Genomic DNA, 17,341 nt, shown 5'->3' with positions numbered 1-17,341 from the left:
TACTAACACCGGTATTACATCACAGCCTGACACCAGGAGAGCGCCCCCCGCCTGCTAACACCGGTATTACATCACAGCCTGACACCAGGAGAGCGCCCCCTGCCTGCTAACACCGGTATTACATCACAGCCTGACACCAGGAGAGCGCCCCCTGCCTGCTAACACCGGTATTACATCACAGCCTGACACCAGGAGAGCGCCCCCTCTCTGCTAACACCGGTATTATATCCCAGCCTGACACCAGGAGAGCGCCCCCCGTCTGCTAACACCGGTATTACATCACAGCCTGACACCAGGAGAGCGCCCCCTGCCTGCTAACACCGGTATTACATCACAGCCTGACACCAGGAGAGCGCCCCCTGCCTGCTAACACCGGTATTACATCACAGCCTGACACCAGGAGAGCGCCCCCTCTCTGCTAACACCGGTATTACATCACAGCCTGACACCAGGAGAGCGCCCCCTCTCTGCTAACACCGGTATTACATCACAGCCTGACACCAGGAGAGCGCCCCCTGCCTGCTAACACCGGTATTACATCACAGCCTGACACCAGGAGAGCGCCCCCTGCCTGCTAACACCGGTATTACATCACAGCCTGACACCAGGAGAGCGCCCCCCGTCTGCTAACACCGGTATTACATCACAGCCTGACACCAGGAGAGCGCCCCCTGCCTGCTAACACCGGTATTACATCACAGCCTGACACCAGGAGAGCGCCCCCTGCCTGCTAACACCGGTATTACATCACAGCCTGACACCAGGAGAGCGCCCCCCGTCTGCTAACACCGGTATTACATCACAGCCTGACACCAGGAGAGCGCCCCCCGTCTGCTAACACCAGTATTACATCACAGCCTGACACCAGGAGAGCGCCCCACGTCTACTAACACCGGTATTACATCACAGCCTGACACCGGTAGAGCGCCCCCTGTCTGCTAACACCGGTATTACATCACAGCCTGACACCAGGAGAGCGCCCCCTGTCTGCTAACACCGGTATTACATCACAGCCTGACACCAGGAGAGCGCCCCCTGTCTGCTAACACCGGTATTACATCACAGCCTGACACCAGGGGAGCGCCCCCCGTCTGCTAACACCGGTATTACATCACAGCCTGACACCAGGAGAGCGCCCCCCGTCTGCTAACACCAGTATTACATCACAGCCTGACACCAGGAGAGCGCCCCACGTCTACCAACACCGGTATTACATCACAGCCTGACACCGGTAGAGCGCCCCCTGTCTGCTAACACCGGTATTACATCACAGCCTGACACCAGGAGAGCGCCCCCTGTCTGCTAACACCGGTATTACATCACAGCCTGACACCAGGGGAGCGCCCCCTGTCTGCTAACACCGGTATTACATCACAGCCTGACACCAGGAGAGCGCCCCCTGTCTGCTAACACCGGTATTATATCACAGCCTGACACCAGGGGAGCGCCCCCTGTCTGCTAACACCGGTATTACATCACAGCCTGACACCGGGAGAGCGCCCCCTGCCTGCTAACACCGGTATTATATCACAGCCTGACACCAGGAGAGTGCCCCCTGCCTGCTAACACCGGTATTAAATCACAGCCTGACACCAGGAGAGCGCCCCCGTCTGCTAACACCGGTATTATATCACAGCCTGACACCAGGGGAGCGCCCCCTGTCTGCTAACACCGGTATTACATCACAGCCTGACACCAGGGGAGCGCCCCCTGTCTGCTAACACCGGTATTACATCACAGCCTGACACCAGGAGAGCGCCCCCTGTCTGCTAACACCGGTATTATATCACAGCCTGACACCAGGAGAGCACCCCCCGTCTGCTAACACCGGTATTATATCACAGCCTGACACCGGGAGAGCGCTCCCCACCTGCTAACACCGGTATTACATCACAGCCTGACACCGGTAGAGCGCCCCCCGTCTGCTAACACCGGTATTACATCACAGCCTGACACCGGGAGAGCGCCCCCCGTCTGCTAACACTGGTATTATATCCCAGCCTGACACCGGCAGAGCGCCCCCTGCCTGCTAACACCGGTATTACATCACAGCCTGACACCGGGAGAGCGCCCCCGTCTGCTAACACCGGTATTACATCACAGCCTGACACCAGGAGAGCGCCCCCTGTCTACTAACACCGGTATTACATCACAGCCTGACACCGGTAGAGCGCCCCCCGTCTGCTAACACCGGTATTACATCACAGCCTGACACCAGGAGAGCGCCCCCCGTCTGCTAACACTGGTATTATATCCCAGCCTGACACCGGCAGAGCGCCCCCTGCCTGCTAACACCGGTATTACATCACAGCCTGACACCAGGAGAGCGCCCCCTGCCTGCTAACACCGGTATTACATCACAGCCTGACACCAGGAGAGCGCCCCCGTCTGCTAACACCGGTATTACATCACAGCCTGACACCAGGAGAGCGCCCCCGTCTGCTAACACCGGTATTATATCACAGCCTGACACCAGGAGAGCGCCCCCGTCTGCTAACACTGGAATTATATCCCAGCCTGACACCGGGAGAGCGCCCCCGTCTGCTAACACCGGTATGATATCCCAGCCTGACACCGGGAGAGCGCCCCCGTCTGCTAACACTGGTATTATATCCCAGCCTGACACCGGGAGAGCGCCCCCTCCGTTTCCATTTCATAGCATTTTACCATTATAGTTACTGCACTCCGCTCACATCCAGAGCTGCATTCTGAATTCTGTTTGTTGCTACTTATGCTGACACAACCTATATAAGTCAGTGCAAGTCCTATCAACAGCCCCTGGTGTGTTTTTCTTTTTCTTGCACACCGTAGCCCAAATCTTAGCAGACGACACAATCACCCGAGAGCTGGCGGGACATTTTACAGATTTATGGTGTTAGCATATAGACATTTTAAAGATTTTTTTTTTTTAAATAATAAACACATTTCCCCTCGTTCCTTTGTTTTGCGCTCACCTTTGGCGAACTTCATGTAGTGCACTCTCTTCTTGGAGGACTTAGACTTTTCTTCCAAACTAAAAGATTTCTTATTCTCATTATCAGAAGAAGCTTAAGAGAAAAAAAGAAAAGTAATCATCAGTGTCTGTACCCAGGCGGATCGCCCGTCACCCTCATCGCCCACATACTCTGCACAGGCGTCGGTATAACGGCCGAATCACATTTATTTTTGCTGATTTGTCTGTGGCACGTTCTTAGCAAAGACTTTCCAAAAAGTTAATATAAAATTTGGAGCAGATTGTAGCAATTAACATGTAAAAAGTTGCAAAGTTAAAAAAGAGCAGGAGACGGAGGAGATAAATGTCGCAGGTTATTGGAAACTTGTAGAACTTTTTATGCACTTTAATAACGGACGTAACATTAATATATGCGCTTTCTGCCTTTTTATGCACTTTTACAAGCGTTGACCAGATTGTCACTTCTGTGCAGATATTTCATCGCACTTACGTCTTACTTTAAGCCACTTCGTCTCATTTTAAGGTTCTGAAACCGGATCTAAAAACCGGTGTAATAAATAGTGTAAAATACTGATGAACTTGGCTTCAGCATTTTTTGATAATAAAAAGTTGTGAATTGAACAAAAAGTTTGGTACAAAAACTATACATGTCCTTCAGTATCTATAACCTTCTATTAACAAGGCAGCGGATTTATTGGGGTCTCTGACCTTCTCCTACAGCTAAGCGCCTAATCTGCCCCTGCTAGATGGCATCTCTGCAGATTTCCCTGTTTGTGTCATCTCCATGACCAAAAAGTGGCTACAGGAGGATACACAGGAGTAAAGTCTCCACGTGTCCCTCCAGATCATGGCACCCTGTTCTCATCCCTCTGTTGGAACAGAAGGGGTTAATACATACTGTCTGGAGTGAGTGTGTGTACACCGTGTGATATATATTCCAAAGACATACTGATAGGGAACCTAGATTGTGAGCCCCAATGGGAACAGTGATGATAATGTGTGCAACCTGTAAAGCGCTGCGGAATATGTTAGCGCTATATAAAAATAAAGAGGATTATCATCATCTATCTATCTATCTATCTATATATATATATATATATATATATATATATATACACACATATACATATATATATATATACAGTACAGACCAAAAGTTTGGACACACCTTCTTATTTAAAGATTTTTCATGACTATGAAAATTGTAAATTCACACTAAAGGCATCAAAACGATGAATTAACACATGTGGAATTATATACTTAACAAAAAAGTGTGAAACAACTGAAATTATGTCTTATAGTCTAGGTTCTTCAAAGTAGCCACCATTTGCTTTGATGACTGCTTTGCACACTCTTGGCATTCTCTTGATGAGCTTCAAGAGGTGGTCACCGGGAATGGTTTTCACTTCACAGGTGTGCCCTGTCAGGTTTAATAAGTGGGATTTCTTGCCTTATTAATGGGGTTGGGACCATAAGTTTTGTTGTGCAGAAGTCTGGTGGATACACGGCTGATAGTCCTACTGAATAGACTGTTAGAATTTGTATTATGGCAAGAAAAAAGCAGCTAAGTAAAGAAAAACAAGTGGCCATCATTACATTAAGAAATGAAGACCAGTCAGTCTGAAAAATTGGGCAAACTTTGAAAGTGTCCCCAAGTGCAGTGGCAAAAACCATCAAGTGCTGCAAAGAAACTGGCTCACATGAGAACCGCCCCAGGAAAGGAAGACCAAGAGTCACCTCTGCTTCTGAGGATAAGTTTATCAGAGTCACCAGCCTCAGAAATTGCAGGTTAACAGCAGCTCAGATTAGAGACCAGGTCAATGCCACACAGAGTTCTAGCAGCAGACACATCTCTACAACAACTGTTAAGAGGAGACTTTGTGCAGCAGGCCTTCATGGTAAAATAGCTGCTAGGAAACCACTGCTAAGGACAGGCAACAAGCAGAAGAGACTTGTTTGGGCTAAAGAACACAAGGAATGGACATTAGACCAGTGGAAATCTGTGCTTTGGTCTGATGAGTCCAAATTTGAGATATTTGGTTCCAACCACCGTGTCTTTGTGCGATGCAGAAAAGGTGAACGGACGGACTCTACATGCCTGGTTCCCACCGTGAAGCATGGAGGAGGAGGTGTGATGGTGTGGGGGGGGCTTTGCTGGTGACACTGTTGGGGATTTATTTACAATTGAAGGCATACTGAACCAGCATGGCTACCACAGCATCTTGCAGCGGCATGCTATTCGATCCGGTTTGCGTTTAGCTGGACCATCATTTATTTTTCAACAGGACAATGACCCCAAACACCTCCAGGCTGTGTAATGTCTATTTGACCAAGAAGGAGAGTGATGGGGGGCTATGCCAGATGACCTGGCCTCCACAGTCACCAGACCTGAACCCAATCGAGATGGTTTGGGGTGAGCTGGACCGCAGAGTGAAGGCAAAAGGGCCAACAAGTGCTAAGCATCTCTGGGAACTCCTTCAAGATTGTTGGAAGACCATTCCCGGTGACTACCTCTTGAAGCTCATCAAGAGAATGCCAAGAGTGTGCAAAGCAGCCATCAAAGCAAAAGGTGGCTACTTTGAAGAACCTAGAATATAAGACATATTTTCAGTTGTTTCACACTTTTTTGCTAAGTATATAATTCCACATGTGTTAATTCATAGTTTTGATGCCTTCAGTGTGAATGTACAAGTAGTCATGAAAATACAGAAAAATCTTTAAATGAGAAGGTGTGTCCAAACTTTTGGTCTGTACTGATTATATATATATATATCAGTACAGACCAAAAGTTTGGACACTATATATATATATATATATATATATCTCTCTCAGACCATCTTGAGGGCTCTGACCTCAGTTATGTGTGCACAGAAACAGTCTGCTGGGGATATATACACATATAAGGCAGGCACAGTTTAAAGAAAGGTAGAACAATGCTGCCACCATGTGGCCAATGTAGGATATGACATTGACCAGTGCAGATTTAAAGTCACAGTACAAAACAAGTAATGTAATGTATGTACACAGTGACTGCCCCAGCAGAATAGTGAGTGCAGCTCTGGGGTATAATACAGGAGGTAACTCAGGATCAGTAATGTAATGTATGTACACAGTGACTGCCCCAGCAGAATAGTGAGTGCAGCTCTGGGGTATAATACAGGATGTAACTCAGGATCAGTAATGTAATGTATGTACACAGTGACTGCCCCAGCAGAATAGTGAGTGCAGCTCTGGGGTATAATACAGGATGTAACTCCGGATCAGTAATGTAATGTATGTACACAGTGACTGCACCAGCAGAATAGCGAGTGCAGCTCTGGGGTATAATACAGGATGTAACTCAGGATCAGTAATGTATGTACACAGTGGCTGCACCAGCAGAATAGTGAATGCAGCTCTGGAGTATAATACAGGATGTAACTCAGGATCAGTAATGTAATGTATGTACACAGTGACTGCACCAGCAGAATAGTGAATGCAGCTCTGGAGTATAATACAGGATGTAACTCAGGATCAGTAATGTAATGTATGTACACAGTGACTGCACCAGCAGAATATTGAGTGCAGCTCTGGAGTATAATACAGGATGTAACTCAGGATCAGTAATGTAATGTATGTACACAGTGACTGCACCAGCAGAATAGTGAGTGCAGCTCTGGAGTATAATACAGGATGTAACTCAGGATCAGTAATGTAATGTATGTACACAGTGACTGCACCAGCAGAATAGTGAATGCAGCTCTGGAGTATAATACAGGATGTAACTCAGGATCAGTAATGTAATGTATGTACACAGTGACTGCACCAGCAGAATAGTGAGTGCAGCTCTGGGGTATAATACAGGATGTAACTCAGGATCAGTAATGTAATGTATGTGCACAGTGACTGCACCAGCAGAATAGTGAGTGCCGTTCTGGAGTATAATACAGGATGTAACTCAGGATCAGTAATGTAGTGTATGTACACAGTGACTGCACCAGCAGAATAGTGAGTGCAGCTCTGGGGTATAATACAGGATGTAACTCAGGGATTAAAACTGGATCCTTTAACCAGATAATCCGACTGATACTGAGCACAACGGCTCTGCCGCTCTTATTTAGTTGTGGCCCTTTCACAGATGCGCTCTCAGTCCACCAAAAACTGAGCCTGCACAATATCCAGCAAGTGACAGCCGTGTTACACAGCCAGCATCTGCAGCAGCTGGAATTTGATGCGATCATCGCTTTTAACCATTTGACTGCAGGTGTCAATCATCTCTGAGAGCAGCATGTAAATGACGAGATCGCAGGGCGCTGATGGGCTATTATGGCAGTCGGGGGCCCGGTGAATGCCCTCATGGCTGCCATCTTTGCTCTCTTGTGAAGCCCAACCTTTGGCTGATCTTCATAGGAGAAAGTCATTTTATCTGTATCTCGACAATAGTGTTATCAGGTCATTTTGGTTATGTAAGTGGAAAAACATATATATATTTATTTATATTTTATAGCTCTAGAAAGAAGAGAAGAAAAAAAAAACAAAAACCCCAGAACCTGCTCTCGTCAGGCAGGTGATCCCCTCATCAGCAGTTTGTGCAGGACTCACCTGCGCTCCCGGTCCGGTGACAGTCGTTCAGCTCGGCCAGCAGCTGGTTAAAATCATCTTGATGGGCGATCCAGTTATCCTGCAATTATGGAGGAAATCCGGACAATAAAACGCAGTGTAGACAACATGGTCCACGGACAGCTGAAATACTGAAAAGTTGGCTTTTTTTTAATCTTACTTTAGAGGCTAAATTTATTTTTTTTTTGCAAAAAAGTGTCATTAAAAATATTGTCCCAGTTTTTGTCTATACGGCCTCTGTCTATCACTACTGTAGAGAACGAGTCACCAGTGGATCAGTCAGTGAGCTCGTTCTGGTCTCAAACTCTTATCCCTCTTCTCCTGAACCATCTTCCAAGCCGATTTATGAGCAAATCATAGATTTACTTTCATCTGGTCATAAGTCAGATTAGAAGAGGGAAACTGTGCTTCACTTGCTGCCATCATGTCTTGTTTCCTGACTTTTACCCTCTGCAGGGTCTCGCTCACGTGTATACACTAAATGCTATGATGTCTCCCATGCACTGCAGACACAGACACGAGGAATTCCTGCTCTTCTGTCTCTATGTAATAAATGCACAGAAGAAGGCGCAGCATGGAGGACATTATATGACAGTACTGTACAGTGTAGCTGTGAATCCAGATAGCAGTAGCACATCATACAGCAGTACTGTACAGCATAGTGGTGAACAGCAGCAGGCTGGAGGACATTATATGACAGTACTGTACAGTGTAGCCGTGAATCCATGTAGCTTAAGCATGGAAGACATCACACAGCAGTACTGTACAGAGTAGCTGTGAATCCATATAGCAGCAGCATAGAGAACATCATGCACCAGTACTGAGCAGGGTACTTGTGAATCCAGCTCTGGGATAAGCTAGCTAGAACCTGTACCATCAGTTGGTCTGCCTCATCCTGTCCCTTCCCACTTCATAGATTTCAATAAAACTGTAATCTGATCCCTCACTGTGCTAACCATCCTTCGGAGTCAATGATGAGCACATAAGGGGAGGAGAAGTGGCTCATACGTGGAGAAAGAAGCAGAGCTCTCTAAGAACAAATTACACAGCTTTTATATATTCACTTGTAAGAAGTGAACGTTGAACGTACAGTGACTGTCCTCTAAGCCGATGTCTGACCATATCAAAAACTGAACCTTCATTGCGGGGCTGGGTGGGCCGGCAAGCAGGAGGCGGTCCACAGGGCACTGGTTTGTGGCTACAGACATGGCCGCTAGACCATGGCCCTGGGAATCTTTTTGCTTTGTATTTCAGACTGCTGCTTTTTATCCCGTCCTCACCCATGTGGGCACCTCTGGGGTCAGTACCTCGTGATTGCGGTTCGCTCCGAGCCCCAGCGTGTTGTTCTTGACCTGAACCTTGACGTGTTCGGTGGATCCCTGCTCCTGAGCACCGAGCCCCTGTAAATCAAGAATGGATGTCATTAGCTTGCTTTCTGTCAAAAGGTTTTCGTGCAGAAAGGTCTAAAAAGGAGTTAGCGACTTCTGGAGACGTTTTTATCTCCTTGGATGTATAGGTACGTCATAGGTCGCCTCCTTGCAGTTGACGCAGGCTCTGGTGCTGAGCCCGTATCTTTCCCTGCACATGACAGCTGCTCTTATCGGCTGTCATTCATCTCTAACAGCCGTGGGTGGAATCACAATCCACCCGCGGCTGTTAACATGTTAAATGCCAATGTCAATCTCTGAGAGCGGCATTTCACTGGCTCGATACGGACATACGTGATACGTTCACTCCTATTTCTGAAAGTTTCTCACTATTCAGCGTAGTTTGCCGCACCTTGGAAACCTTTCTACAGTGCTGTGTATCTAGAATATATTTCTTTTTGCGATGTTTGCGATAAAATATGTTCCATACAAAATAATGGCATCGCTTTCATGTTTTGGAGGGGGATGGGGGGGCTTGTACATAATATTTGCGCACTCAGAACATGTAAGGACTGTGCATGGTTGTTGCGGGGTTAAAGTAATATTCTCATCTCGGCACATTATCGTATAATCCGCACAGCCAGCTCTTCCCTCTCCTAGTGTATCCTCCCCCACCCCCTGCAGACTGTGAGCCCTCGCGGGCAGGGTCCTCCCTCCTTATGTACTCGTGTGCCTTGTTATCTGCTCATGTTTAATGTATTTGTCTATATCTGCCCCGTATTCACATGTAAAGCGCCATGGAATAAATGGCGCTATAAAAATGTATAATAATAATAATAATCCACAGTATAAGTGACGACTTGCAGATTGCTGGTGGTCCGAGCGCTGGGATAACCCCCGATGCCAAGAATGAGGTTCTGAAACATCCTGTTAGAGAGTAGTGGTGACCGCTCCAAGCGTGGTCTATGGGACCACCGGAAAGAGAGTGCAGCCATCCCATAGAGAACGAATGGCGCGTTCCTGGGATCGTTGGGGGTCTCAGCGGTGATCATTTCCTAATAGTAGGGTAACCCTACAGCAGTGCCGCTCTGCCGCCGCACCTTGCCCTTAGACCAGCCCATCTTCTCCAGCATCTTCTGCCCAAACTTGCTTTCATCGTTACTCCACGCGCTGTTTCTCGGATCCACCGACCACTTCTGCTTCCTGCGAGCTGCGGGAAATAAGAGGCAATGTAAGACTATGCAATACACAGGTACGAGCCAACAACTACTGGAGCCCTTAAAGGCGCATTGCCAAGTCGGAAAGTTATCCCCCATCTCTAAGATAGGGGATAACTGTCCAATCACTGGGGGTCCGAATGACTTGCCCCCCGAAAACCTGTATGGAGGATAGGGTGATCACACGCTCTGACACTCCAGTCACTCATAATGGGAGCGACAGAGATGGACGGGCACACGATCGACCACGGCTCCTTAAAGCCGAATTTGTCTGGATCGTGGGGAGGGTATGGGGACCATGGCAGCCGGACCACCATTGATAGGGGATAACATTCAAACTTGATATTTTGTGGATTTTCTAAAAGATGTACCTTTTATTATTTCATGTCATTACATGGGTTTTTTTTTTTTGGAGGAGGTGCTTTTCAATGGCCCCATTTTGAAAAACAAAACAGGACGGGAGAACGGTCTGGGGAGTCATGTTTGGTTTGTAGCTTTACAATATTCGGGGTTTTTTCTCTTTCATGTAATGATGAGGACAAGTACGGATTATTACACCGGCCCGACAGACAAGGGACGAGTCCGGCTGGTAGGAACAACGATTACCGTGCATTTTATTTTGATTCAGCGCTCTCACTCTATACCAGGGGTCCCCATCTCCAGGCCTCGAGGGCCGCCATCAGTGCAGCTTTTCAGGATAGTATTGCATCGGTGGTAATGTGATCATCTGCACAGGTGATGATTCCAACCCCCTGTGCAATACTAAAGAAATCCTGAAAACCTGCACTGATGGCGGCCCTCGAGGCCTGGAGATGGGGACCACTGCTCTATACGCTTGTGCTGGGCGAGGCTGCACCCGTCTAGTCGGTATGTCGCACACCTGCAGTCACATGACCACCGACACCGGAGAATTCTAACAGCACACGGTGTCTGCAGTTACATAGGGTCTTACATCAGACAACACTAAGTTGGGAATTTCTGACTGAGGCGCACAACACCCCCTTAAGTAACTTCAAGGTGCCAGTGAGTTCTGTGCCATCGCGGCGCGCGGCCTCTGGGCACGGCGGGATCGAGGCGCAGTAAAAAAAAAAAAATACCCACCCACAAAAATAAAGTGGGGAAATGTTTTAATGCTGCATCTATGAAAAATCCGATCGATGAAAATATAAAAATAAACAAAAGCAAACACATGAAACCGCAAAAGTGCCATTTTTTGGTTACTGCACCCCAATAAAAAAAAAAAAAATCATCCTTTTGTGTACCCCAAGATGGCATCAATATAAATCACAGGAAGACTAAAATAAGGACGAGACGTCTCAGAAAACTAAGGGAAAATAACACTAAAAAATGGCAGGAAATCATTCAGTGAAATGGATAAAAGTTAATGGGGTCATTCAAAGCTACAAATCGTCCTGCAGTAACAACAAGCCCCTCCCACCCCCCACAGTAACAAGCCCCTCCCACCCCCCACAGTAACAAGCCCCTCCCGCCCCCCACAGTAACAAGCCCCTCCCACCCCCCACAGTAACAAGCCCCTCCCACCCCCCACAGTAACAAGCCCCCCCCCCTCCACAGTAACAAGCCCCCCCCCCTCCACAGTAACAAGCCCCCCCCCCTCCACAGTAACAAGCTCCCCCCCTCCACAGTAACAAGCCCCCCCCCCTCCACAGTAACAAGCCCCCCCCCCCCTCCACAGTAACAAGCCCCCCCCCCCCTCCACAGTAACAAGCCCCCCCCCCCCCCTCCACAGTAACAAGCCCCCCCCTCCACAGTAACAAGCCCCCCCCCTCCACAGTAACAAGCCCCCCCCCCTCCACAGTAACAAGCCCCCCCCCTCCACAGTAACAAGCCCCCCCCCTCCACAGTAACAAGCCCCCCCCCCTCCACAGTAACAAGCCCCCCCCCTCCACAGTAACAAGCCCCCCCCTCCACAGTAACAAGCCCCCCCCCCTCCACAGTAACAAGCCCCCCCCCCTCCACAGTAACAAGCCCCCCCCCCTCCACAGTAACAAGCCCCCCCCCCTCCACAGTAACAAGCCCCCCCCCCTCCACAGTAACAAGCCCCCCCCCTCCACAGTAACAAGCCCCCCCCCCTCCACAGTAACAAGCTCCCCCCCCTCCACAGTAACAAGCCCCCCCCCCTCCACAGTAACAAGCCCCCCCCCCTCCACAGTAACAAGCCCCCCCCCTCCACAGTAACAAGCCCCCCCCCCTCCACAGTAACAAGCCCCCCCCCTCCACAGTAACAAGCCCCCCCCCCCCACAGTAACAAGCCCCCCCCCCCTCCACAGTAACAAGCCCCTCCCCCCCCTCCACAGTAACAAGCCCCTCCCCCCCCCCCCCCACAGTTAGAAGCCCCCGCAGAAGTGCAGACGGAAAATAATGTTTTTTGGAGGCGGGTGAGGAAAAAACACAAATCAGCTGACAAGGGGATGGAGGCGATCTCCCACCTTCCATTCCCTGCAGCTCCTCTGCTTGCTGTCAGTGGAGGAGAACTCCCATTCTCACACCATTACACACAGTTGTATCAGCTGCAGACACTTCGTTACAATGTATCAGTCCGGGCTGCACATTCTGTGTACACCGGGGTTCTGTGATCACGACAGGGACACATGAGCTTCCCCCAGCGAGGAGTAAACGTCGCACGGTCAGGAGGAGACTTACGTTCTGCCAGCATCGCCATCATCCGCTGTGTAACTCTCCCGGTGCTCCTGACAGTCAATGTGGAGCTCAGCTGGTCGCAGAGAAGTGACGTCATGCGAGAAAAAAAAAGAACTACAGGTGAGGAAAGTCAGATATAACCGTACGTCTCCTAATTGTCCGCTATGGAGGAGCCATTTTGTTGTAGTCCAAACCTCAACGCTGGCGCTGGATAGAGGAGGCCGGGTTGATGACGTAACATTGAATTCTAGTGAGCACGTGTTGTAGTGTGTGGTGCATCGGCCGTCAGTCCCGGCTCCTTCCTTATAAGGGAAAGACCAATCAGAGTTTAGCTTTCGTTTTCTAGATTAGTGTGGAAAAATGAAAGCTGCTCCGTGATTGGTTGCTATGGGCACCACTTTATTAGAGCGTTGCTATGTGGCCCTGTCCCGCCATATGTACAGGTGTTTATATGACAAAAAGTGAAATAATAGAAAAAAAATACAATAGTTTCCATTTCAGATTCGGTTTTCCGTAATTAAATTCAATAGATAACATCATTGTGTAGAGACTTGCGTAATGGCGTAATTTTGAGTCTTTTTGTCTTTTCTCATTTTGCAATAAAGTTTTTTGGTGCAAACCTACATCTGCTTGTGATGACAGACGTAATTTTTTTTTTTTGGAGTTCAAAATGTGTAAAATCGATGAATGGAGCCCAAATCTGAGCAACTAATCCCTCCACACTAGTAGTTGTATGACGGCTAAGTGCAGAACGAGTCGTAGTTGTGACTGACACCATTCAGTTTAACATATAATTTATTGGAAAAAAACCTAGAAATGTGAAATCCAAGTGCCGTGAAATGGCGACAAAACCCGTAACTCCTCCATAAGGCCGGTTTCACATGTCAGTGTCTCCGGTACGTGTGGTGACAGTTTCCTCACGTACCGGAGACACTGACTCACGTAGACACATTAAAATCAATGTGTCTCTGCACATGTCAGCGTGTTTTCACGGACCGTGTGTCCGTTTGGAAAACACGGAGACATGTCAGTGTTCGTGGGAGCGCACGGATCACATGGACCCATTAAAGTCAATGGGTCCGTGTAAAACACGTACCGCACCCGGATGTTGTCCGTGTGCAGTCCGTGTGCTGTGCAGGAGACAGCGCTACTGTAAGCACTGTCCCCCCTGCGTGCGGTGCTGAAGCCCCATTCATTTCTTCTCTCCAGCAGCGTTTGATGGAAAGAAGGAATGAATAATCTTTTTTTTTTTTATTTATTTTTGTTTTTAAAATAAAGTTGCCAGTAATCTGCCCCCCCCCCCCCCGTTGCTGGCATTAATATACCCAACTCCCTCGGCGCTTACATCCTTTCGGCGTCGCTGCTTGTCCTGTATGAGCGGTCACGTGGTGCCGCACATTACAGTGATGAATATGCGGCTCCACCTCCCATAGGGGTGGAGCCGCATATTCATTACTGTAATAAGCGGCACCACGTGACCGCTCATACAGGACAAGCAGCGACGCTGAAAGGATATAAGTGCCGAGGGAGTTGGGTAAGTATTTTAATGCCAGCGGGGGGGCGCACAGGGGGTGGGAGGGGGCAGATTACCGGCAACTTTATTTTAAAAACAAACATAAATTAAAAAAAAAAAGATTATTCATTCCTTCTTTCCAGCAAACGCTGCTGGGAAGAAGGGATGAATACCGGCTTCAGCACCGCATGCAGGGGACAGCGCTTAACTCTAGCGCTGTCTCCTGCACGGTCCGTGTGGTCCTCAGTCGGCACACGGCTGCCGCACATGTGCCACACTGATGTTCAACGTAAGCACACGGACACGGATAATTCCGGTACCGATTTTTCCGGTACCGGAATTATCTGGACGTGTGAGACTGGCCTAAGGAAAACATAATATGTAGGTTTTTGAGGTTTTGCATTTACGACATTCATTGTGTGGTAACCGTGGCCTGGTAGCGCAATTCAATTTCAGAGATACCAGACATATTCCTTTTTTTTAAAGAAAAAAAAAATATATATATATATATATATATATATTTTAGTGGCTTAAAATATTTTTGTAAAAAAAAAAAATTGTTTTTTTTCCCCCATTTTCCAAAACCGGTAACTTTTTTTATAAGGAGCTGAGTGAGGGCTTGCTTTTTTTTTTTGAGGGGGGCAAACATTATTTTCATTGCCTTACATTGATTTTAGGCCGGTTTCAGACATCAGTGTTTCCAGTGCGTGTGGTGACCGTTTTCACACATACTGGCGACACGTACACACATAGACCCACTGAAATGAATGGGTCTTTGCACGTGCCTGTTTTTTACCATCAGCACGGATGGCAAAATGTCCCGCACACGTGCACACAGAGAAAACACATGGATGTCATCCCTGTGACACGCATCGGCACCAGAGAAGAAGCGCTACAGTAAGTGCTGCTCCCCGGCGCCGGGTGCTGAAGATGGCTCTTATCATTCTCTCCTGCTCTGCCGGAGATCGGCGCGAACAGAGGACAATGATGAGAGTTCTATTCAACTCAGAACAATGACAGCAGGTGGGGGCTTTTGGGACTATTACTCCCATCAACCTACACCTGCTGCCGCTAATAACAGTGATGGCAGGGGTGGATGATCGGGGTATTCCTCAGCCGTTGTCCGCGATCTAATGAAAGGAATGAAAAACCGACGTGGGTTTCCCCCTATTTTCTTGAACCAACCAGGCAAAACTCACAGCTGGGGGCGACGATCCCCAGCCAAACCCAGTCCCTGATGTTCTCTTCTTCCTAGATCTGGCTTAAACATAGAGGAAATGCCAGCTCAGTTGATCACTGGCGGAGATCTGTTGCTGTATTATTCCTTAGAAATTAGCATTTTCCTTCATATGCAAATAAGGTGTGAAGTGCCCTGAGCACTTGAGAAGCCAGGACCTCCCCAGGTTGTATCCAAACCCAGGACCAGCCTCTTTCATTTGAGTGATAGCTAAAAAGGTTGGTGCTGGGCAGGTAAACATCCTCAGAAGGCAGGGCCTCCTTTAGTGCTCTGTAATGCCCAAAGCACTTAACACCTAAGGCTACTTTCACACTAGCGTTTTCTGCAATCCGTCACAATGCGTCGTTTTGCAGAAAAAACGCATCCTGCAAAAGTGCTTGCAGGATGCGTTTTTTCCCCATAGACTTGTATTGACGACGCATTTGCGACGGATTGCCACACGTCGCATCCGTCGAGCGACGGATGCGTCGTGCTTTGGCGGTCCGTCGGGAGCAAAAAACGCTACATGTAACGTTTTTTGCTCCTGACGGACCGCCCCCACCTCCCCGCACCTTACAATGGGGCAGCGGATGCGCCGGAGAAATGCATCCGCTGCCTCCATTGTGCAATGCGTTAAACGCTAGCGTCGGAATCTCTCCCCGACGCATTGCGACGGGGAGATTCCGACGCTAGTGTGAAAGAAGCCTAACTTGCATATGCATTACAACACTAAATTCGCAGGACTGCAGCAGCAGACAGAAAAGATTAAGGTGCCAATGAATTTACTTGTCAAAGAACCGAATGCTCATATATGCGGTTTGGGGAGGTTGATTTTACTGACAGATTCATTTTAAAGGGAATTTGTCACCAGTTTTTGCCACGTAATCTGAGAGCAGCATAATGTAGGGACAGTGACCCTGATTCCAGCGATGTGTCTCTCACTAGGCTGCTGTCAGGAAAACCGCAAAGCACTTGCTCACTGAGCCAATGCGCGTGTCCTGAGTAAAACAAACTGTGCCCAGAGATACCTGTGGAGCGGGGCAGCAGCGGTAAAGATGTGTGCTCCAGGCAAACAGGACCTGAAGCACGTGACTGCTGGGGGCCTGGGCTAAGATCCAGAGAGCTAGGAGCTGAAGGAAAACTCCTAGAAAGGTAACTACGGGACAAAGTTACCAAGGGATTAGACAGAATGGATAGTCAGGATGTGGCCAAGGGGTCATACACAGAGAGGACAGCGCAGTACAAAAAGGGCAGGCAAAACTCCTAAGGCCGGGGTCACATTGGCGTTTTAAACGGACGAGTGCAATGCGATAAAAAAATCGCACTGCACTCGGACCAATGTTAAGCTATGGGGCCGCTCCCAGCAGCCGACTTTTTGTCGGCTGTTTTCCTTGGTCCGAGACAATCGCAGCATGCTGCGATTGTCACGGACACTCGGCTGACTCTCAGCTCACTCACACCCATATAAGCCTATGGGTGCGAGTGAGACAGCGCACACCACTCGGATATCATCCGAGTGCTGTGCGTTATAAGCGGACCCCTGCAATGGAGGAGATGGAGAAATTCATTTCTCCGCCTCCTCCGCAGCTGTGCTCCGATCCTCCCTGTGTGAGAGAATCGGAGCACAGACGCATGACACTCGGCTCCTGCTCTGCTGCGAGCAGGAGCCGAGTGTCATTAGCATATCGCATCGGATGCAATACGCCAGTGTGACGCCGGCCTAAGAGTATGTGCACACGATGCTGAAAACGCTGCAGATCCGCAGCGTTTCCGCAGCAGTTTCCCATGAGTTTACATTACAATGTAAACCTATGG

The 17,341-nt window shown here is 48.6% G+C and overlaps 1 protein-coding gene across 1 annotated transcript in view; it reads right to left on the bottom strand.

Annotated features, from left to right (window-relative positions):
• Positions 1–12,884, bottom strand: part of PINX1 (PIN2 (TERF1) interacting telomerase inhibitor 1) — a 122,825-nt gene extending 109,941 nt beyond the window's left edge. The window contains exons 1-5 of the mRNA XM_069728384.1: positions 12,801–12,884; positions 10,020–10,129; positions 8,860–8,952; positions 7,535–7,613; positions 2,955–3,047 (exon numbers count right to left, since the gene is read on the bottom strand). Of these exons, the coding sequence (XP_069584485.1) occupies positions 2,955–3,047; positions 7,535–7,613; positions 8,860–8,952; positions 10,020–10,129; positions 12,801–12,822 (397 nt within the window). The 5' untranslated portion in view covers positions 12,823–12,884. The remainder of the gene's footprint in view (positions 1–2,954; positions 3,048–7,534; positions 7,614–8,859; positions 8,953–10,019; positions 10,130–12,800) is intronic.
• Between the last annotated feature and the right edge of the window lie 4,457 nt (positions 12,885–17,341).

The sequence above is a fragment of the Ranitomeya imitator genome, chromosome 5 (assembly GCF_032444005.1).
Source record: "Ranitomeya imitator isolate aRanImi1 chromosome 5, aRanImi1.pri, whole genome shotgun sequence".
NCBI lineage: Eukaryota > Metazoa > Chordata > Amphibia > Anura > Dendrobatidae > Ranitomeya > Ranitomeya imitator.
Note: the sequence above shows the minus strand (reverse complement) of the source record. Positions and strands in the feature narration are given on the sequence as shown.